Source organism: Taudactylus pleione, unplaced genomic scaffold (genome assembly GCF_031769625.1).
Source record: "Taudactylus pleione unplaced genomic scaffold, aTauple2 ptg000963l, whole genome shotgun sequence".
NCBI classification, from domain to species: domain Eukaryota; kingdom Metazoa; phylum Chordata; class Amphibia; order Anura; family Myobatrachidae; genus Taudactylus; species Taudactylus pleione.
In genome coordinates this window covers 87,713-112,073 of record NW_028285364.1, presented here as the reverse complement: position 1 = coordinate 112,073, position 24,361 = coordinate 87,713, and the positions used below count along the sequence as shown (strand labels likewise).

At 45.9% G+C, this 24,361-nt stretch overlaps 1 protein-coding gene across 1 annotated transcript in view; it reads right to left on the bottom strand.

Annotated features, from left to right (window-relative positions):
* Nucleotides 1-21,357, bottom strand: part of LOC148473143 (Na(+)/H(+) exchange regulatory cofactor NHE-RF3-like) — a 44,760-nt gene extending 23,403 nt beyond the window's left edge. Inside the window, 3 exon segments of the mRNA XM_088460037.1 lie at nt 1,683-1,920; nt 12,189-12,400; nt 21,327-21,357. Of these exon segments, the coding sequence (XP_088316163.1) occupies nt 1,683-1,920; nt 12,189-12,398 (448 nt within the window). The 5' untranslated portion in view covers nt 12,399-12,400; nt 21,327-21,357.
* Between the last annotated feature and the right edge of the window lie 3,004 nt (nt 21,358-24,361).

The following is a 24,361-nucleotide window of genomic DNA, read 5'->3' as shown; positions in this document are numbered from 1 at the left end:
TCGCCCCGTCCTCTTCCTGGACCCTACCCAACACTCGTCCCTCCCTCGCCATTTCTCATCCCGACTATTGCAGTCTTTCCATCTCTGGTATTCCCCTCAAATGCCTCTTTTTTCTTAAATCTTTCCTCTACCTTGTTACTAGACTGATCTTTCTGTCACGTCGCTCTGTCTCTGACAATCCCTTCACTGGCTCCCTATCCCCTACAGGATCCAGTCTAAGCTCCTCACCCTCCCATGCAAAGCTCTCACACTCTCCTCTCCCTCCTACATCTCCAGAGACTACTGCCACCTTTCCTCCACACTAATTACAGCCTCATTCCAACGCCAAGACTTCTACAGCTCTGCACCTAACCTATGGAACACTCTCCCTCATTAGATCAGACTCTCCCACATCATCTGTTGCTTCAATCGTTCCCTCGGAGCTCAATAATTCACCCGACCCTACCGAATCTCTGCCTGATTCTCTCTTCCCTCCCATATGCTGCCCCTCCCGTATCTCCCCAATACCCCCACTCACTCATCCTAGTTTTTACAATGCAAACTCTCATGAGCAGGGCCCTCCCTCCTCTTGTTTCATCATTCTCCTTAGGCCCACTAACTCACCCATTTTGGTATATGCTATAACTGTACCTACACCTTTAATTAATAATATGTTATTGTTTTTGTTATTGTGTTTGTATTGTTTTGTTTAGCTTGTTTTGTATCTTTGCTCTGTGCGTCACCACAAAAAAATTGTAGCACCTCATGAATAAACGCTAATAGTAATAATAATACTTGTATCAGGGATCTGCTTGTATAGTGGTCACCTGTTGGTACTGCTGTTATACTTCTGTGAGTGCACCCTGGAGAACGTATTAGGGGGCTGTTCTTGTGTACTAGAGCCTCCCCTGTCATACTCCTGAGATTTGATATAAAAATTATTATAGTAGTATAAAGAAGATATTTATAACTTATGGACATCTTCTTTGTTTATTGTAATCATTTTTATAGTTAACACTCACCGGTATTGTGGAGCTCCCTGGGACTGGGGGTGGGGCCACACCACGGGGCAGTCAGCTGCACAGAAAGAGAGCTAATAGAGGCATGCCTCTGAGCATGGGGGGGCGTGCCTTGAGCACTGATGGACACCTTGGATGTGCATGTGACCAGGAAGTGCACAGCAGTGTTTAGAGATTGGAGCTTAGTCAGCAGCAGCAAGAGAAGACAAAGTGATGCAGGGAGGAGAATCAATGGACACTGAAGCTTAGTGTAGTGAGGGTAGAGTTACAGTGAGTAGGGGGTGAGACAGGCCCCCAGCACTCAGACCCATCTCCATGTGTGCCTCCCTAGCCACTGACCTCACCGCACGTCACTGTTGTGTACCAATGGGTGGGTGCGGTTGGTATGCTCATGTGGGGGGGGGAGGTGTTATTGTCAGTGTGAGGGTACTGCAGGTGCAGCCTTAATGGGGAAAGTTTATATTTACTGTATATGTGGCCATGGCAGGTGAGGGCAGCTATTATATGCATTATGGATCATACTGGTGTGATCAATTTTTGGTGCAATGCTTCTATAATAAGTGGGGTGCTCCTCCTTATTTCATAGAGACAGATTCATCCTAAGGAAATACTAAAACAGAAATTATAGATATTACGTACATAAGTGCAATTTTTATGGTGAATGAGACCGTTCCTTTTTCTGACCTTTTTGTGTCTTTAGAGAGAATCCGAAGGTGCCCTTATCTTTCACCAGATAGCAAAGCCTCGGTTTTGTTGAACCATCTTCAGCTGAAGGTGCTAAAAGTACTGAAGGTGCTGAAGATGCTGAAGGTGCTTTATTGCCAGACAAATCAACTCCATTTTTCTTGGCATTTGAATAGGAATCTTCATCCAAAATTGACAGCGTCACAGAACTTCCACCGTTCACAATTAAATTCACTACCTGTGAATGATCAAACATACATCAAGTTAATGAAAAGTTTGCAGCTGTCCCTTTCTAATTGTCAAATTGTGTATAGACTTTAGTGCACTTATCGTTCCAAAAACAACTTTACACCTTGTTTACTAGATTTTGTTTTTATAAAATTAGCAAAATACATATTTTAAGTTGAATGAGGATGAAAAGGAGGGAGATATAGCTGGACTTAGCCAATGAGCGGCTGCTCCACATGTGTCCCAGCCAATGAGTGGCAGCTAATGGAAGCCGCTGCTGATTGGCTGGCTGCCCGGCAATAATGATAGTTCAAGCCCTGAGGTCTCATTAGTGCTACTGTATCAATATGCTGATGTGTGTTGATACAGAGTATCCGGCCCCTCTTTGGATTACTGCGGAGAACATCGTTGGACAAAAGGTGAGTATTGGAGCTTTTTTTACAGGTACTTCCATTGGATACTGAACGTTGACAAGGGGATGTGAACATCTGGGAGCAGGTGAGTATGTATGTGTTTGTATGTATGTAATAAAATTTTATTTTACAGGTGTGTGTTGTGTTTTTTTTTACACATTTCTTTACAGGTGAACTACACGTACAATTGAGCCCTTAATGCCTCGCATGCTGTTACTTGTGGTTCTCCAAATACCAGCATGCGGGGGAGGCTTGCTGGGACCTGTAGTTCCACTGTATAGACAATGTGAAATATTCTTCTTTTTACACAATACACATACACTATCAACCCAACTCCCCAGAGATCCCTGGCCTGGGCTAACTAGCGGTCAGGGCTGATCCTGCGACTGGGGGTCCGGGGAAAGGGGTCCGGTGCTGGTTTTAAAAATATGATGAACCTCATGCAAAACTTATTTCTATATATTTAAAACCAGCTCTGGCCCTGCTCCCTAGTGCTGGTTCTTAATTTACAGTGGAACCACACACATTTTTTTCCCTGTAAAAGAACCAGGACAGGCCGACAAGTCCGGGGCTGGTTAGTCTTTTTGGGGGGGAACCTCATGTCATTTAAAAAAAAAAATTATTTAAACACATTTAACAATTAAAAAAAAAAAAAGGTTTGAGTATGTTTCAGCCAAACTCGCAGATCTGGAGGTGAGGGGTTAAAACATCAATTTGGCAGTGAGTTTGCAGGCATCTCACCCGAGATTCACAATTCGATTCTTGGTAAATTTGCGAGATTTATTTTTTAGGTGAAAAGCACTTCAGATTTGGGCCGATGGAGATAAGATTCGAGTTTGCTAGCTCGCCCGAGTTTTGTGAGTGACATGAGAGAAATATCTCTGTAACTCACCCGACTTTGCCTTTAGTAAGTTTGCGAGATGAAAAACATGCCTAAACTCACCCGAGAATGTCATCTCGACCAAACTCGATTCTTTGTAAATGTACCCCTCAGATATGCATTCATGTGAGTTGGGTACACCCCATGACACAGCCTGTTCTGTACGCCCCATGACATAGCCTGTTCTGTACGCCCCATGACATAGCCTGTTCTGTACGCCCCATGACATAGCCTGTTCTGTACGCCCCATGACATAGCCTGTTCTGTACGCCCCATGACATAGCATGTTCTGTACGCTCCATGACATAGCCTGTTCTGTACGCCCCATGACATAGCCTGTTCTGTACGCCCCATGACATAGCATGTTCTGTACGCCCCATGACATAGCCTGTTCTGTACGCCCCATGACATAGCCTGTTCTGTACGCCCCATGACATAGCCTGTTCTGTACGCTCCATGACATAGCCTGTTCTGTACATAGCCTGTTCTGTACGCCCCATGACATAGCCTGTTCTGTATGCCCCATGACATAGCCTGTTCTGTACACCCCATGACATAGCCTGTTCTGTACTCCCCATGACATAGCCTGTTCTGTATGCTCCATGACATAGCCTGTTCTGTACACCCCATGACATTGCCTGTTCTGTACACCCCATGACATTGCCTCTTCTGTACGCCCCATGACATAGCCTGTTCTGTACACCCCATGACATTGCCTCTTCTGTACGCCCCATGACATAGCCTGTTCTGTACGCCCCATGACATAGCCTGTTCTGTACGCCCCATGACATAGCCTGTTCTGTACGCCCCATGACATAGCCTGTTCTGTACACCCCATGACATAGCCTGTTCTGTACTCCCCATGACATAGCCTGTTCTGTATGCTCCATGACATAGCCTGTTCTGTACACCCCATGACATTGCCTGTTCTGTACACCCCATGACATTGCCTCTTCTGTACGCCCCATGACATAGCCTGTTCTGTACACCCCATGACATTGCCTCTTCTGTACGCCCCATGACATAGCCTGTTCTGTACTCCCCATGACATAGCCTGTTCTGTACGCCCCATGACATAGCCTGTTCTGTACGCCCCATGACATAGCCTGTTCTGTACGCCCCATGACATAGCCTGTCCTGTACTCCCCATGACATAGCCTGTTCTGTACGCTCCATGACATAGCCTGTTCTGTACACCCCATGACATAGCCTGTTCTGTACACCCCATGACATAGCCTGTTCTGTACACCCCATGACATTGCCTGTTCTGTACACCCCATGACATAGCCTGTTCTGTACACCCCATGACATTGCCTCTTCTGTACGCCCCATGACATAGCATGTTCTGAGTGACACACGGTGATGTAGGTGTTTAGCAAAGAAACTGCTACATGTATCTACACCTGGCTATCTCAGTGAGTCTTCGGTACGTTTGTACAGAATATCCTAGTGGTGGCGAGGTCCTTTTCTTCCATTCTACTCTTTGGATTATAGGAGTGCCATCCTCACTTTTCCCTTTCCCAATACACAAGGGGGATTTGTTTCTGAGTTTTAGCAGTACTTCACATGTCTTCCTTTTTTGTAGCTTATTTTTGCATATCCCTATTAATGCTTGGGAGCCATCATTTATGAAAGGAAGGATTTATGGTGACAGCCTTTGGAACACTGCAAACGTCTGATGTTGGACTACATTGGGTTTGATTCAGGGGCGTATCTATAATGGGTGCAGGGTGTGCGGTGCACATGGGCCCCCGGGTCCAGAGGGGCCCGCACCGCACACCCTGCACCCATATTACTTAAAACTTACCTCTCCGAGGTCCCGCGTCGGGTGTCAGTGCTGTACAAAAAGCCAGAAAAATGGCCGCCGCAGTAGACTCCGGTGGCTGGCCAGCTGCGTTAGTCGGCTGCCGGACGCCTGGAAGAGAAGAGGGGGCCCCGGACGGGGAATGCACACGGGCCCCTCTTCTCTAACGCCCCTGGTTTGATTAGTATCTAATGTCCAGTCCTCCAACTTTTTGCTATACTGTCACCTTATTATATATAGCTTTGTTTTGCTTGTATCTTGGCAACTACAATTTGACAAGTATCTGCCCGTAATTTATTACAGAAACTCCTGATGGATAAAGGCCCACCTGCAGCTTTGCAAATCCCAGCATCTGTGTAAAATGTCGCGGCATCTGTATACAAAGATGCGGCATCGGTCTCAGAATGGGCATAGGAATTGAGATACTGGAGCCATATTCCTTGCATATGGTATCGCAGTCGTAGGGTGAGACAACCCCCCGAAATGTCGCAACACGCCTGCGTTCCTTACCGTCACTCCCCAAACACTTCGTGGCTGTCAATCACACTGCGAATAAATAGTTGCAGTAATCGACTATGGTGATGGGCTTTGATGCATGCGCAGTTTACTGATAATCGCTCAACTCCGTAAACATCGGAATAGCGTACATCTCTGAATCAGACTCAAAGGCAATTTACCACAAAATCACCTTTTTTAATACATATTTTTTTTTAGTTTTTTGTTTAATTCGTTTGAGTTTGCTTTTTATAATTTTTTACGCAGTCTAGCCTCCGGTCTCAGAAGACGGATCAGAGGTGCTTATATGGACACTGGTGCGCTCACAACTCCACTAGACCACCGGGGCGTTAATATACTGGCGCAGGGCATTTTTAGAGGCCAGGGGACCCGGTGGTTAACGTCAGCACGGGGAGAAGGCACTCTCCCTGCGGTCCCTCCCCCAGCTGAGGGAGCCATTCCACTGCAGTCTAGCTGTTCCCTGAGCTGGTCCTCCCTCACCTTCCGGCCCCTCAGAGACGCATTCCAGCCATTTTCTGCTTCACAGTTCTTCGGGGAAACGCTGGGTCCAGCCTCCCTGTACACCTCTCCCACAGGCCAGTTTATGCGGCGCTATATCCTACCCGCCACTGCAGTCTGTGTAGTTGATTGTAGTGCCAATTGCAGATATACCGTATAGTGATTTTTTCTACATTTGTATGTAGCGCTGATCTCCACTTTCTATGCTGTCCAGTTTATACCTTTCCCTTTATTCGACTGTACCCTGACATACTAAGGTATAGAGGGTTCATTGTACCTCACATCTCCTATATAATTGTGAGGGCTATCACATACTATATAGTGTGGTTGCACACTACACTGTTCCATATTACACATACTGCAGGGTGCGCACCCCCGTGTTTTGGATCTGTATCTCCTTGTGTTTTGGATCTGGATTTGGTTTTGCCAAAACTGCCCCTTGCGTGTTTTGGTTTTGGATCTGTATTTTTTCTAAAAAAATCATAAAAACAGCTAAAATCACATAATCTGGGCCTGTTTTTTTAACAGTATTATTAACCTTAGTAACATTTATTTCCAGTCATTTCCAGTCAATTTTGACCACCTCACAGCTCACAATATTGATTTAATCTAGTTTAGGACAAAAAGTTGTATCCAGCTAGCTGGCTAACTAAGTTAAGTGACAGCAGTGGGCAGAACTAACATGTGGCAGTTCAGCTTCCAACATGGCACAGAGTGGCATTGCAGTGGTAGACAGGATGGCAGTTTAATAAACTATACGACCCCTAGGAAGTTTATAAACCAAGAATGTTTTACTTAACTAGGTCAGAGGCCCGACGGAGTTGGAATATGCTTATGGACTGAAGACAGGGAAAGGACGGAAGGATTGATTAGTTTTTAATTTATTTATTTGACTGTTTTGATTATTAAAAACAATTATGAGGGAAGACCAATCTGGGATCAAGTTCTTCAGTGTTGAACGAGACAGCACCCCCTTGATGAATAACACAGACAGCACCCCCTTCTTTATGGACAACAAAGCACTGAGGGTCTGATTCAGAGACGGACGCTCTTAAAGAGCGCTCACTCTGAATCAGGGCGTTTTTTTTTTTTTTTTTTTTTTAGCGGCCTCTGTGCCACTCGCATAGCTGTGGGTCAGCTATTGCGAGCGGCCAGGATGATGGTCGCGATGGTCAAGACCATCGCGACCATCACCATCCCTGGTGATGTCAGTGAGGCCGCCCACAAACGGCAGGCGTTCGCATGGGAACGCCTCCGTTTGTGAAGCCACCCCCCCGGCACGCCTACAAAATGGGGCGAGCTGTCGATCAACATCGACGGCCACCCCTTTTGTAGTGAGTCATGGAGCGAGTGCTTTTGCACTCGCTCGGGGGCTCGCGCACGTGCGCACTGGGCCACCATCGACCCGCTTGCGAGCGGGTCTGAATCTGGCCCTGAGTGCAGACAGACCACCTGTAGTGCAGAGTCACAAATACGTGGACAATAAACTGTGGTATGTCCGGCAGTGTCACCAAACAATAATAGTGCAGTTAAGTTGCTAACGCACACACTCACAAAAAAGCACTTTTATTTTTTTTACACTGGGGAAGAGCACCCCTGAATGAGGCAGCAGCCCCTTGATGAACAACACAGACAGCACCCCTTTTTTATGGGCAACAAAGCACCCCTGCCGAGTGCGGACAGACCACCTGCAGAGTCACAAATACGTGGATGATAAACTGTGGCAGTGTCACTGACAATAATAGCGCAGTTAAGTTGCTAACGCACACACACAAAAAAAAGAAAAAAAGCACTTTTATTTTTTTATAGATTGGGGAAGAGCACCCCTAATGGACAGAGCACCCCCCCTGGACAACACAGCACCCCTTTATGGACTGCAGCCCTAGCCTGATGGACAGGACAACAACACAGCAGCAGCCACAGTTAATTGACAGGACAAGTGACACAGCAGCTGCAGCCCCCACTGAAGGAAGCCCCCCTTTATATATTGCAGCCTAAGCCCCTTTATGGACAACACAGCAGCAGCCTTCAGCCCAAGACACCGACTGGACACACACACTGAGTGACTGACAGTGAGTACACGTCTGCTAGCTTCTCTCTCCACAGCCGGAGTGAAAATGGCGCCGATCGCGGAGACCTTTATATAATCCAAAATCCCGGAAGAATCCGACACCGGATGAATGATATCTTGCCTTGTTTTGAGATCCGAGTTAGACGGAAAAACCAGAGCCGGTCTTGGATCTGACTCGGAATTGCAATGTTCGGGTGGGTATGGTTCTCGGATGGGAAGGCGCTTATAGGTACATGTAGGTAAGCGTCCTGAATGTCTAGAGATACCATAAAATACCCAGGCTCCTTAGCTAGGATAATAGAGTGGAGGGTTTCCATACTAAACCTGGGCACCCTGATAAACTTGTTCAGAGATTTGAGGTTGAGGATAGGCCCATTGGGCTTCTGAACTAAGAAAAGAGTAGAATAATAACCCTTGCCCCGTTGAGAGGAGGGGACCCAAATTATTACTACCCGAATTAAGGCTCCTGCTGCTCATCAACAATATCTTCGGTTTGCTATACTACAGCAACATTACCAATTTCAGGCTCTGCAGTTATGGCGGCCTCTCTTCGTCGCCAAGGGATCAGACTGTTCCCATACTTGGATGATCTCTTGCTGTTGGCCAGCTCCTCAGAGATTCTTCACCGCCATCTGCAGGTAACCATTGCCTTTCTACAAATGCACGGTTGGCTGATCAACTGGAAAAAATCTTCCCTGACAACCTCTCAAAGGATGGTGCATTTGGGAGCCCTCCTTGACTATCAGGTTCAGAGAATCTTCCTAATGGCAGACAAGATTTCAGCAATACAGCACAGACTATGCAGACTGCTCCACAATCGCTGAGTATCAATTCACTCTGCAATGCAGGCCTTGGAATCAATGGTGTCCACCTTCGACATGGTGGAGGGCACCCAGTTTCACTCCAGGCCCCTACAACACCTGATCCTCTCCAAGTGGAATGGGCTACCCCATCTGCTCAGATCCCAGGTGATGAGCCTCCCCCAGAGGTTTGCCTGTCCATAGCCTGGTGGCTACAGACATCCCATCTGAACAAGGGTCGTCCCTTTTGAATCCTGAACTGGGCTCTCCTCACCAGGCACGCAAGCCTCCGAGGGTCGGGCACAATAATCGGCCAGCACTTCTTCCAGCGCCAATGGTCCCCAATCGAGGAACTTCAACGTCTTGGAACTTCGAGCCATCTACAGAGCTCTCACTCTGGCTCAGAACATTCTGAAAAGCAGGCCATTACAAGTACAGTTCGACAAGGCTGTGGCCTACCTCAATCACCAAGGGTGCACTCGAAGTCAATCAGCAATGACAGAAGAGCCCGTCATTTTCACATGGGTGGAACGCAATCTCCCAGCCATCTCTGCAGTGTTCATACCGGGGATTCTCAATTGGGAGGTGGACATCCTCAGTCGTCATGACGTGCATGCCGGAGAATTGTCTCTACATCTAGAAGTCTTTTAGCTTCTGGTGGACAAATGGGGTCTTCCAAAGTGGATCTCATGGCCTCAAGACACAACAATACACTTCAAGTTTATGGAGGCAGGACAAGGGACCCCGATGTGGTCTTCATAGATTCCTTGTCTGTGAAATGGAACTTCCATTTGGCATATCTCTTCCCTCCGATATCCTTGCTTCCTCGAGTTCAGACAGGCCCAGACGCCATTGTTACTCCAATCTTCATAGTCTCTCCGTAGACGTCCCTCTTCAACTTCCTCTATGAGTAGACCTGTTGTCTCAGGGTCCATGTCTACATCCGGACCTAGAGCACGTAAACTGGCCTCAGCCAGAATTTATCACAGAATATGGCATACATTTTTCCAATGGTGTGCTCCAAGAAACTATGACCATCAAGTCTTTAAAGTTTCTAGAATTCTTGCCATTCTTCAGGCTGGACTGGATCTAGGCCTCCACCTAGCGTCGCTGAAAGTACAGGTCTCTGCTTTGTCTATCCAGTTTCAGCTCAGAATTGTGCTCCTATACCAGATGTTCACACCTTCATGCAAGGTGTTCTACATATACAACCTCCTTTTGACCCTCCTGTAGCTCCATGGGATGTGTCAGTGGTGCTCCAAGAACTTCAGGAACCTCCATTCGAACCCCTAGAATCAGTGGATGTGAAATGGCTCACTGCGAAGACTCTGGCCCTGATTCAGAGCCGGTCGCTCTGACAGAGCGCTCGCTCTGAATCAGGGCCGTCCTTCTTTTTTTCAGAGCGACCTCCTGGCCCCTTGTATAGCTGTGGGTGACCACCCACAGCTATATCAAGCGGCCAAGAAGATATTTGCGATGGTCTTGACCATTGGGCTTGTGACGAGACCCTTGTGGTAGCGTCTCGTTGTCGCAAGCCCCAGAGTGCTTTCGGCTCCAACAGAGCCGAAAGCGCTCCCACTGACATCACTTGTGATGTCAGTGGGGCCGGGCCCTAGGCGGTAGGTGTTCCCATGGGAACGCCTCCGTCTGGGCAGCCACGCCCCCGGCCCGCCCACCAAAGGGGGCGTGCTGTCACTCAACATCAACAGCATGCCCCCTTTGTTGCGAGACCCGGAGCGACGGCTTGCCCTTTGCTATCCGGGCCTCGCGCATGCGCACGACGGAGCCGGCTCCGTCGTGCGCATGCACTCTGGGCTACCATCGACCCGGTTGCGAGCGCTCAGCGCTCGCGACCAGGTCTGAATCAGGCCCTCTGTTTCTTCTGGCTATAGCATCTGTCCGTAGGGTATCGGATTTAGGGGCGCTTTCATGACGCTCCCCTTTTTAATATTTCATCAGGATAGGGTTGTTATTTGAACACGCCCCAGGCTTTCACCTGAATGAGGAAATTGTGGTTCTGGCCTTTAAATCACCAGACTTCTCGGCAGATGAGGCCTCTTTGGATGTGGTCCGTGCTCTCAAGATCTATGTGGACCATACTGCTTCCATCAAGAAATCGGACTCCCTCTTTGTCCTATATGGATTCTACAAGAAGGGATAGCCAGCTAACAAACGGACTCTGGCCAGATGGATTTGCATGACTATCTCACAGGCTTACACGCAGACTGGCCTTCCTGTACCGGCTACAGTATCTGCTCATTCTACTTGCTCTGTGGGTCCCTCGTGGGCAGCCCAACGTGCCGCCTCAGCTGAACAGCTATGCAAGGTGGCCACCTGGTCTTCTGTCCACACTTTTCTGGTGTGGACAGCAGATGTATCAAATGTATCAAAGGTTTTATGCCTTTGATAAATTTTCCTCTTAGAATGCTTATTTCGGGCGTAGGGTTCTCCTATCGGCTCAGGAGCGTTCCTTCCCTTGAACAACTGCTTTGGGATATCCCCAATGTCTCCCTGTGGAGCCCTATGGACTCTGAAGAAGAAAAGGAGATTTATGGTAAAACTTACCTTTGTTAACTCTCTTTCTTCGAAGTCCATAGGGTCCACAGGCCACCCACCCTGACACACCTGGCTTCTATGGGTTTCTTCCCTTGGTCACTTGTTTCCTTCTCTGTGTGAGAGTGCGATTCCTCAGTGTGCCAGTCTTCCTTCTCTCCTCTCCTGCTCCTGCCTTTGGCTTGTTAACAAAACTGAGTTGCCCTCATGCTGTGGGCGGGGTATAGGGGGAAGGACTGGAGCATCCTGGGATTGAAAAGCTTTGCCGTTGGTGTCCGGTCCTCCAGGTCCCACCTACACCCCAATGTCTCCCCTGTGGACCCTATGGAGTTCGAAGAAAGAGAGTTTACAAAGGTAAGTTTTACCATAACTCTCCTTATTTTTATACACATGTTCCACAGCGGTTTACAGAGAGTAATATAATGCTTTAGATATGTGAATTTATTTAATGCTTGCTCATTGCCTACCTGAACTTCTTAGTCAGTATGATTGGTCTGATTCTCCCGGGGACATTAGTGAATTTGGGGTAAACGGATTTGCTAACAGCAAAACTCTGAAATGTTGATGAATTTACTAAGCACATGCACTGACTTATTCATTGCTCAATTTTACGTAAAACAATGTCAACCCTTTATATTCCCTTGTGCTGCTCACAATTACTCACAGGACATTTTTTGGGATCATTTTCCCTATAAACAGTACCTGTGTCTATACATATAAGTAACAAGGAAGCGAGACTTTACCTCGGGATGGTCTTTGTCATCCACAAAGATTCCATTGACCTTCAATACACGGTCTCCATCTTTTAACCCAGCTTTGTCTGCAACACTGCCACTCTCCACAGACCGGACAAGGTGGCCAACTTCGTCCTTTTCAACGCGTAGGAAAAATCCATAGCCCTTCCCGTCCTGTTTGGTTATGGTGCATTCACGAGGCTTGACGTCGAGGGACATGTCTGTGACAGAACAATAACATGTGGCTAAGACAATGTACGTAAAATGTTATAGCACAAAGTTAAATTAGTACTGGTAGGGATTGAAATGGGTTATTGAAAAATAATGTCCTCCATTCAGTGTGAGCCTGGACACGGCTCTAGGTATGACTTCTCCCACAGGATTACTGCCACACGCTCTGGGCTGGAGGACACAGACATAAATTTCACAATGTTCATAGGGGGTCATTCACTTCAACGCGAATTGAATAGCGCCGGAAGCAAGCACCCGGAGCTATTCAATTCAGTGCGCTATGTGGTCGGAGAATGTCGGTTATCTCCTCGCATCCACACCCTTGAGAGTGATGTTGACTAGCTCCCTCCCCCGGCTATTCAACATCGCTTTGAATTGAATTTCCCTCATAGTGTTTAAAATACTTTTGTTATGTATTATAATAATTTTTCCGGTACAGAGAACAGATTACAGTATACAGTACTAGCCATTCTGCCATTTCTCCTTACATGCAGACTTCAGACCACCCCGTACGTATTCCTCACTGAGTGACAGCCTGCATAAATTGCACAAACTACAGTATGGGGGTCAATTCAATTATTGTTTTTAATTAATGTCAATGTATGCAAATATCTCCGATTGTTGGGGGTCTGTGCATGCGTCGGACCTGTTCTGTGTGATCGATCACAGCCCCCCCTTAGCTGCAGCATGACTGACATGCTGTGACGTTTGGGGGCCGGACACAAAGACTGTTCTCCAAAATGGGGGCATTAGTTGGAAGGTGTTGCACAGCGGTATCCCTGTGGCTTTGGAATACCGTCCATGTCTAAATCAGGCCCACAGTGCAGAACCTCTGGTGCAACGCTCCCAATGACTAATTATGCACTTGGCGGTATTTAAATAGCACAATCTGGACAATTTAGACATGTCATTTTAAGGTGATTTTCTTTAAAACGGTCAAAACTGGGTGTATTGGTGTGATGGGACATGTATGTTGGGTGTTGTGTTGATGGGAAATGGGTGTAATGATGTGGGACATGTATGTTGGGTGTTGTGTTGATGGGAAATGGGTGTAATGATGTGGGACATGTATGTTGGGGGTTGTGTTGATGGGAAATGGGTGTAATGATGTGGGACATGTATGTTGGGTGTTGTGTTGATGGGAAATGGGTGTAAGGATGTGGGACATGTATGTTAGGTGTGTATGTATGGGGAATGGGTGTAATGATGTGAGACATGTATGTTGGGTGTTGTGTTGATGGGAAATGGGTGTAATGATGTGGGACATGTATGTTGGGTGTTGTGTTGATGGGAAATGGGTGTAATGATGTGGAACATGTATGTTGGGGGTTGTGTTGATGGGAAATGGGTGTAATGATGTGGGACATGTATGTTGGGTGTTGTGTTGATGGGAAATGGGTGTAATGATGTGAGACATGTATGTTGGGTGTTAATGATGTGGGACATGTATGTGAGGTGTTGTGTTGATGGGAAATGGGAGTAATGATGTGGGACATGTATGTTGGGTGTTGTGTTGATGGGAAATGGGTGTAATGATGTGGGACATGTATGTTGGGTGTTGTGTTGATGGGAAATGGGTGTAATGATGTGAGACATGTGTGTTGGGTGTTGTGTTGATGGGAAATGGGTGTAATGATGTGGGACATGTATGTTGGGGGTTGTGTTGATGGGAAATGGGTGTAATGATGTGGGACATGTATGTTGGGTGTTGTGTTGATGGGAAATGGGTGTAATGATGTGAGACATGTATGTTGGGTGTTGTGTTGATGGGAAATGGGTGTAATGATGTGGGACATGTATGTTGGGTGTTGTGTTGATGGGAAATGGGTGTAATGATGTGGGACATGTATGTTGGGTGTTGTGTTGATGGGAAATGGGTGTAAGGATGTGGGACATGTATGTTGGGGGTTGTGTTGATGGGAAATGGGTGTAATGATGTGGGACATGTATGTTGGGTGTTGTGTTGATGGGAAATGGGTGTAATGATGTGGGACATGTATGTTGGGTGTTGTGTTGATGGGAAATGGGTGTAAGGATGTGGGACATGTATGTTAGGTGTGTATGTATGGGGAATGGGTGTAATGATGTGGGACATGCATGTTAGGTGTGTATGTATGGGGAATGGGTGTAATGATATGGGACATGTATGTTAGGTGTGTATGTATGGGGAATGGGTGTAATGATGTGGGACATGCATGTTAGGTGTGTATGTATGGGGAATGGGTGTAATGATGTGGGACATGTATGTTAGGTGTGTATGTATGGGGAATGGGTGTAATGATGTGGGACATGTATGTTAGGTGTGTATGTATGGGGAATGGGTGTAATGATGTTGGGGATGTATGTTGGGTGTTGTGTTGATGGGAAATGGGTGTAATGATGTGGGACATGTATGTTTGGTGTTGTGTCGATGGGAAATTGGTGTAATGACGTGGGACATGTATGTTGGGTGTTGTGTTGATGGGAAATGGGTGTAATGATGTGGGACATGTATGTTTGGTGTTGTGTTGATGGGGAATGGGTGTAATGATGTGGGGGATGTATGTTTGGTGTTGTGTTGATGGGAAATGGGTGTAATGATGTGGGACTGTATGTTGGGTGTTGTGTTGATGGGTAATGGGTGTAGTGATGTGGCACATGTATGTTAAACGTGCAGATGGGAATTACAAGCCCCCCCCCCCACATTTTGTATAAAATTCCTGAAAAATGATGACACACAATTTTCAGTACCCCAGAATACTGTAAGACCTTAATTAATGCTGAAAAACACTTGTTGGCTATAATTTTTCCACAAATTATAAAAAATACATTTAAAAATCAGACATATGACACCTTTTAATATCCACCAATACTTTGCTTATAGCCACTAACAACCTTCTATATGGTTCTATCTCAGTTGTCACTAACACCTGTCTATATGGTCCTGCTATTTCTCTTGTCACTAACAACTGTATATGGGGCCTGATTCAGAGCCACTCGCAAATTGCAGCCGCTCGCTGACAAAAAGGGGCCGGCTATTTAAATTAAGTGCTCGCACTGCATCTCGTAAGGACGCCCTCTATGTCTTAGTGAGCCCCGGCAATAAGCGCTCGCTAGTGAATAAAGACACCCCCTTGCCACTCGCAACACACGTCATCTCCGATATTTAAAGGATTAATTGGTAACATCGAGAGCCATCGAAGCTGATCGCAGAGCTTGAGGTAGACCTTACCCTCCCACAAGCACTGCGAGCAGTTCAGGGTAAAAAACAACCAAGTGATGTGTTCAATGACGCTACTTTGCTAATTATGCACACCCATTAAACTCCGTTGTGACGGTCAGACACGCCTGAGTTCGCAGCACCACTCCCCCCTTCACAAGCACCTTCCCCTGTTACCACCCACAAACGGCACAATCTGTCACTCATTCCACTGAGCAGTCTTTTCAGAGCGAGCTAGCAAAATCCGATTGCTTGTACTAGTTTGCGCACGCGCAGATGGGCGACCATCGCTCAGAGCGAGCGCAACTTAGCGTCTGGGTCTGAATCAGGCCCATGGTCATGCTTTCTCAGTTGTCACTAACACCCATCTATATGGTCCTGTATTTCAGTTGTCACTAACAACCGTCTATATGGTCCTGCTATTTATCTTGTCACTAACAACCGTCTGTATGGTCCTGTATTTCAGTTGTCACTAACAACCATCTATATGCTATTTATCGTGTCACTAACAACCATCTATATGGTCCTGCTATTTATCTTGTCACTAACAACCGTCTATATGGTCCTGCTATCTCAGTTGTCACTAACAACCGTCTATATTGTCCTGCTATCTCAGTTATCACTAACAAACGTCTATATGGTCCTGCTATCTCAGTTATCACTAACAAACGTCTATATGGTCCTGCTATCTCAGTTATCACTAACAAACGTCTATATGGTCCTGCTATCTCAGTTATCACTAACAAACGTCTATATGGTCCTGCTATCTCAGTCGCCACTTTTTGGGGTTCAGGATGATTTTTCCACTTTTTCATGCACTTCACCCAGGTTGTATCTTGTAGTAAAATCATGTAACGTCGCTATGATCCTGGTGAATCGTCATTTCTAACCGATTTGCACATTTCTCAGGTGTTGCGATGAGTGTGAGTTTGATGATGTGAGTTCACTTTTGCAATCTCACATATGGCTGAATTGGTCCCTATAAATCTGTGATTTAGGTGTTTGCCCCCAATGTAAGGTACTGATTCATGATTCAAGCTCTGGCCCTGATTCAGAGCCGGACGCTCTTTCAGAGCGCTCGCTCTGAATCAGGGCGGTTTTTGTTTTCTTTGGAGCCGGCCTCCTGGCCGCTCGCTAAGCTGTGGGTGACCACCCACAGCTTTTGCGAACGGCCAGGTAATGGTCGCGACCATCCGGCTTGCGACGAGACCCTTGTGGTAGCCCCAGTGAGCTTCCTGCTCTAATAGAGCTGCCCTCAAATGGCAGGCATTCCTTCGGGAACGCCTCCGTTTGGCCACCCCTCCCCTCCCCGCCTACAAACGGGACGAGCTGTCGATAAATCGACAGCCGCCCCGTTTTGTTGCAAGATCGAAACAAGTGATTTCTCGCTCGCTCCGGGGCTCTTGCGTGCACGCTGCCCGACCGTCGACCTTCTTGCGAGCGCATAGTGCTTGCGAGCGGGTCTGAATCAGGCCCTCTGTTACCAGCAATATACCTGGGGCAGTCAATCAATGCCTGAGGTTTAAGGAGGATTACCTCAATTTAATCTGCCTCCCTTTGCAGTCTATTGTTATTACAGTGAAGTGAGGAAAATGTGACTGGTGACAGCTGCTGTTTTTATCTTGCAGAGGGATCCTTATTATCCACCTCTGGTAGCCGACACTTGCACACGTGTTGACACATTTTGTTTTTTAGTATCGGGGCCGTTTACCAAAGGGGGTACGATAGCAGACGTCAGAGTTATCTGCTGCACCATCTTGGAACAATGGCAACAGCAGTCCCCATAACCGTCTGTGGAAACGGAAACTGCTTACAAGCCCATTTACTGATCTCTAAAAAGCAGCGATATATACGGGGATACGGGAAGCTACTATTCAGTGTATTTGTGCAAATGTTAATAAACAGGTCCCTATGGGGTAGATGTACTAAGCCTTGGAGAGAGATCAAGTGGAGAGATATAAAGTACCAACCAATCAGCTCCTAGCTGTCATGTTACAGGCTGTGTTTGTAAAATGACAGGAGGTGATTGGTTGGTATTTTATCTCCATCCATTTTATCTCTATCCAAGGCTTAGTACATCTACCCGATTGTGAGATAAAACTTTCACTGAGAACTAACCTACAGTATTTACAACTGTCCTATAAGAACTGCCCAGGAGGAGATGTACATATGGGATGGGTACGGAATGGGTAGGGGATGCCGGTTCTCAGGATTTCGGCAGTCAAAATACCAATGCCGGCATTCTAAAAGGGTTAGAAAACAGACACCTGGTTGGTATCCTAACCCTCCTCCCCTCCCTACCCCTAACCCTCCCTTCCCGGTGCCTAAACCTAACCTCCCCCTCCCCGCATCCTAAATATGACCCTCCCCCTAGTGCCCAACCCTCCCCCTAACCCCGCTACTTACATTTGGGATGCCGGGGGTTGGGATTCCAACAGGTGTCGGGATTCCGGCATCGGCATTCTGAGCGCCGCTATCCCTGCGGTCGGTATTATACGACCGCATCCCGTACATACCAATGTAAATGTTGCAACTCAAGTACTGTGCTGGAGAGGAAGAAGCCACTGTTTGTAAATGAGAGGGGGTCTGGTGCCCGTTTTACTCTGGCATCTTTTGGCACTGCACCATCTTTTGGCACTGCACCATCACCATACCACTTGTGTGTCCATATACAAAACTTCTGCATGAGCAGAACCCCACTGTACACAGGCACCTAAGAGCCATGGCAAACACGAGCGTTAGGAGGGAGATGTATTAATAACCTGTGCCCCCCCCCCCACCCATTGCCACACACAGTGACAGGGGGCTACATTTGTAGTAGGTTAGAAGTTGCCAAGCTAGAGCAACCTGTAGCCAATCAGGTTCATCAGAAGGCTTGTAAGATTGCCAAAGAGGCTGCACCAGTGCATGCATTAAAGAGGTCACTGCTCTGCCCTTCTAACAGCTGAATGGGGATTCCTGGATGGTGAAGCAACATCTCCAGGTCCTCCTCCAAATTGTGCACATTGTAATCCATACACTTGGTAAGTAGTGATGTCATCACTTATATATACGGGGAGTATTGATGTTTGTGATGTTACTCCAATGCAATATAACTTTATTTTGATGAGATTTTCACAATAAGTTATCACTATTCTCCAAATATAACGTATACCTGTCAGTCAATGATAAACATGCCCAGGGCTTAAAGTGGTCCTGGAGAGGTGGTGGAATCATCTCCACCGCTGTCTACTCTCCACCACCCCCGCCACGCTAGTCTGACAGGCCAAAACAAGTGTGAAAACTGTTCTTTATACACACACTATTGTGTATGGGACACTGTAAAGTGAATGGTGGGGGGCCTGGGGGCCGCCTAAGCCCCAGAAGCTTTTGGGGCTATGACAGTGTGAAATACATTTTAGATGCTTTATTAGCACTCGTGCCATCAGCTGAGACTACAATGTTAGATAACTTAAAAATGAAAAAAAAACTTCTATATCATCAGCGTGGACGTGGACTGCAGCGGCAGCGGGAGCGGGGCTTAAGGTAAGTAATAGCTCTTTTTTTATTTTGTAGTGCAAGCGGCTTTTTGTACTGGGGGCATTACTTGGGGAGGGGGGGCATTACACCTGGGGGCATTACTCGGTGTGGGGGGAGGGGCATTACACCTGGGGGCATTATTATTTGGGGCACCACTTCTGGAGGCATTACTATTGGGGCTCTACTACTTGAAGGCAGGGCATTACTACTGGGGCACTACTACAGAGGGAGCATTACTATTAGGGGCACTAATACAGGGGCATTACTACAGGGGGTATTACTACTGGAGCCACTACCACAGGAGGCACAACTACAGGGGTATTACTATTGGGCACACATAGGGGGCATGACTACTGGTGGACATTACTATTGGGGGAACAACTACAGTGGTATTACTACTGGGGGTATTTATACAGGGGGCATAACTACAGGGGGCATTACTACTTGGGGCATAACTACTTGGGGCATAACTACAGGGGGCATGACTACTTGGGGCATTACTACAGGGGGCATAACTACGGGGGGCATTACTACTTGGGACATAACTACAGGGGGCATAACTACAGGGGGCATAACTACAGGGGGCATGACTACTTGGGGCACTATTAATGGGAGAATTGCATAAAGGGCACCACAACTGTGGGCACTGACACTACTGAGATCCCCACTGTGCATACCCCAAGTTTGTCACATTTAATACGGGCCCCCACATGTTTGTTGCCCAGGGGCCCCCACAGACCTTAATCCGGCCCTGTTTATATCTTTCTATCTCATATCTATCTGTCTGTCTGTCTGTCTGTCTATCTATCTATCTATCTATCTATCTATCTATCTATCTATCTATCTATCTATCTACTGTATCTCATATCTGTCTATCTATATAGTATCTATCTATCTATCTATCTATCTATCTATCTATCTATCTATCTATCTATCTATCTATCTATCTAATATTTATCTATGTATCTCATATCTATCTAATATTTATTTATCTATCTATCTCATATCTGTCTATCTATCTATATAGTTTATATCTATCTATCTATCTCATATCTATCTATCTATCTATCTATCTATCTATCTATCTATCTAACTATCTACAGTATCTATCTCATATCTGTCTATCTATCTATATAGTTTATATCTATCTATCTATCTATCTATCTATCTATCTATCTATCTATCTATCTATCTATCTATCCGTCTGCCAATCTAACGTTATCATACAAAATTCATGGTGAAAATAGTTTTTATTGTTCTGATACAATCAAGGAGAGCGTTAATAAGAGACTAATGAAAATGTGTAAATATAGTGTTATATCTTATATTCTAAAAGAGGTCTTCTGAGGGTATATATAAATGATTATGCCTACTTCTAATGATGCAATAACTCTTTTTATGGATAATAAAATATTATTAACTCAAATCCTTTGCCAGACACAAAACTGCTAAATAGGCGCCTTCAATGATTAATCAGCATGATTGGTCTCCAAACCGGCTGACATGTCATTAGTTACATAGGGCAAAAAAGTATCTACAATATTCCAAAGCAATTACTTCACAGTGCTAAGTGCTTTCAGGACCTGCAAATCCCGCAGCATCAGAGCCGAGCCAGGATACATTGCTCAGATAGAGAAGGAACTGGACTATTCAGAATGTGCTATTTTGCTGTGTCTGCCCCAGATTTAGACAGATAAAATTGCATTCTACAAATCCTGTGCAGGACACTGCATTATACACTGTACATTAACCATGACTGGGGCTCTTATATATTTTGCAGACTAGCAGATACTTTCTTGAGCCAATAGAGGCATTTAACCACACAACTCTATACATCAGACCCTGAAGAGGACCAATAATGAGTTCAAAAGGGAAAACAATTTGGGTTCCAAAATGGTAGAGTTGGTTACTAGGCTATAAAAATCAATATGTTTATCATTCCAAAACAAATAGTTTAAATGTTGTTGTTCTTAAACGTACTGTACACAGAGGCGACAAATGGTGCAACTTTCTGAATGCAAACGGCTGCATTTTACACTCTGTAACTCTCCAGCCTGCATTGTGCACTGACAGCACAAACACTGTATTAGGCCTACAGCATTGCACTACACTGTATGGAATACACAATATAACACACATAGGTGTCCCATACTATCTTCGCATGCACTACAGTAAGTCCTGCGGGAGAGCTGACTTACCTTTCAGATGTGCTGGGAAGGCTGGCGTGCTGTCCTCACACGGAGGATGAAGTCTTACCTTGATCTAGCAGAGCTAAGCCGGACTTTGGTTGGGCAAAGGTTGAAGTAAAAGATGATCTATTTAACTCTACACTAGTGGATAAACAGGGAGTTATATCTGCCATGAGCTCTGTTATGCAACACTTCAGCATTCTTTTAGCTGTATACATAGGATCATATATAGTGTAAAGTAAACTATCAAATAATAACAATGATGGAGTCAAAATTAAACATGGTAACAACAATGTGGTTGTCATTGCAGTTAAAAAGACTAATAAGTAGGAAACAATAAACTGAAGCTTGTAAACCCCATAACACAATGATCAATATGAAAAATCTTACACATCACATCCTTACTGCATGTAGAAATGCTGGTATGTAGTTATAAAGTGCCTGCATGTTTACAGAGAATATTTAGAGATTAACATCAGTTTCTGCTCAAAAGAATTTACAATCTATATGGGGGAGATTTATCAAAGTTTGGAGAGAGAGAAAGTACCAACCAACCGGCTTCTAATACCACTTTCAGACAAAAAAATCCCTAAAACCTAGGTTTTTCCCATTTTTTCAGCCCGAGAAGGACCTGGGAATTTGCTCCTAACCCCCTTTCACACAGTACATAATTCCCGGGTCGACCCCTTTCACACAGAACACAGATTATCCCTGCAATATACAGTGTGTCATAATAAATGGACTGCTTTTATGGCACACAGAGATGAGGTCATGAAAAGTGCAGCCCGTGCACCGCCATCTCAGCCAATAAGCGCTGCTTACTATGCCCGGAGTAGAAAAACCCAAGTCGGCACCTTTCAGACAGCATCAACCCGTGTAAGACCCGGGAAAACCCCAGGTAAATACCTGGGTCGAAGTACCGGGAATTAGGTCCCGTGTTGACCCTTTCAGACAGAAAAAAACCCGGGTCGACCCGGCTAGAGCCGGAAAATTACCGGGTTCTTTTCTCTGTCTGAAAGGGGTATAAGGGGTAAATTTACTAAAGTGAGAGTTTTTAGAAGAGAGTTTTAGAAGAGATGTTGTCCACAGCAACCAATCAGATCCTACTTAACATTTAACTAGCACCTTCTAGAAGATAATAGCTAGAATCTGATTGGTGCTACTGTCAACATCTCGTCTAAAACTCACTTCTAAAAACTCTCACTTTAGCGGGGGCTTTGGCCTGGAAGCAAGGGGCGGGTCCAAAATTATGCGATACAGCGCGAATTGCGTCATGGGCCACCCTCACTGTGGGGGATTATCTCATAAATACAGGGGGGGGCGGAGTTGTCATTGGCTGCCGGGAGACTTGCCTGCTTTTCCGGGGGGCCGGGAGAGGCTCCTGATTTTCGGGAGGCTCCCGGCTGAATCGGGAGGGTTGGCAAGTATGTTTTACAGGCTATAATCAATAATCATTAGAGATGTTCGCAAATCCCCATGTTTTGGTTTTGGTTCTAATTAGGGATGAGCGGGTTCGGTTCTACTCGGTTCCGTTCGGATTTAAAAAACGAATCTTATTGGCTATCCAAAACCCGTGACAGCTGATAGCCAAGAAGATTCGGCTTTTAAATCCGAACGGAACCGAGTAGAACCGAACCCGCTCATCCCTAGTTCTAATTCATCATCGTGTTTTGGTTTTGGCAAAACCACCCTCAAGTGTTTTGGTTCAGATTTGGTTTTAGTTCGGTTTTGTATCACTTTAAAATTGATAAATCGATAAAAAAAATAATCGATAAAAACGGTTAACATCATGTCATTTTGACCTGTTTACATGCAATTCAAAACCCGAGTTTGTTTTTTAAATCCGAGTTCCGAACGTCGGCAAATCCGAGCCGGGGCTCGGTTCGAGTCAGAACCCCAAATTTATTCCGAACTGTGACTCGATTCGACTAAGATCGGGTGTGTTCGTATTTCGGGGAAACCGAACCGCACATTTCTATCATTCAGGTGCATTTAACATACTATGGGCCTACAGTATATCAGTACTAAACGAAATTGCAAAGCTGCACGCAACCAGCGTTACAATTCTGCCCTTGTAGATACGGTATTGCAGCAAGAGGCATCACGCTTCCTGCTGCATTACTTAACCAAGCTGAGTTATACAACTCGGCATCGGATCACCTGCGATAACATCGGCCGGCTAAGTGACCCATGGCGGGGACGAGAGAAAAAGACCAGGAATTCTCCACCAGCCGACGGAGATCCTGGCCTCTTCCCTCCTCCCCCAAAGGCGGTGACACGCCTCCGTTTATCTGTCAATCACTGACATTCTGCTGCCGATATGCGTGCGTTCACGCAGCACCTGTACTGCACATGCGCAGTACGGGTCAGGCACCGTTGCAGATTCCCGACCATCGGGAATCTGCGTTCGGGAGTGCGCCGCTGAATAAGGGCCTCAATCTTAAGATATATGAAACTCTGAATAAACGCGTAATTGTTTTTTTTTTTTTACATTTGCTTTTTTCAGGCCCACGGTGAGGAAAGGCATTCTGCAAAGTCCTGATATTCACTCACATAACCATTCAAGGGAGCCCCGACTCCAGGATGATAATTGTTGTCTATTGCTGTAGATAAGGATTATTGGCCTTTAAAACTGTCAGTGTCGCTGTCATATCATATCACGCTTTTACTCTCAATGTATCAACGTTCTTAAAATTCCTCTGTTCTGCTTTGCAGGTTACTGTAAGCACAAAGTGTGCCGGCCTCAAAACTCCTCCAAGCAACGTGATAATGCTGAAAAATGATATCCTGGGTCATTATGATCAATGTTGCATTGCTTTGCATAGGAGCTGTGTGCTGCTATCATTTTTTTAAACAAATGAATAAGTATTTGATACTTCAAATGTTCCGTAATATTAAAAAGCATGTTTTCTCTTGTGCAGGGGGTGTTCTTTTGTTACAACAAGTGGCGGGATGCAAACGGGGCTGGCTTCCTAAATTCAAGTGCCACCACTCGTACATTCTTACGGCTGGTTACCTTGTGCAACATCTCTCCTGGTGCTGCT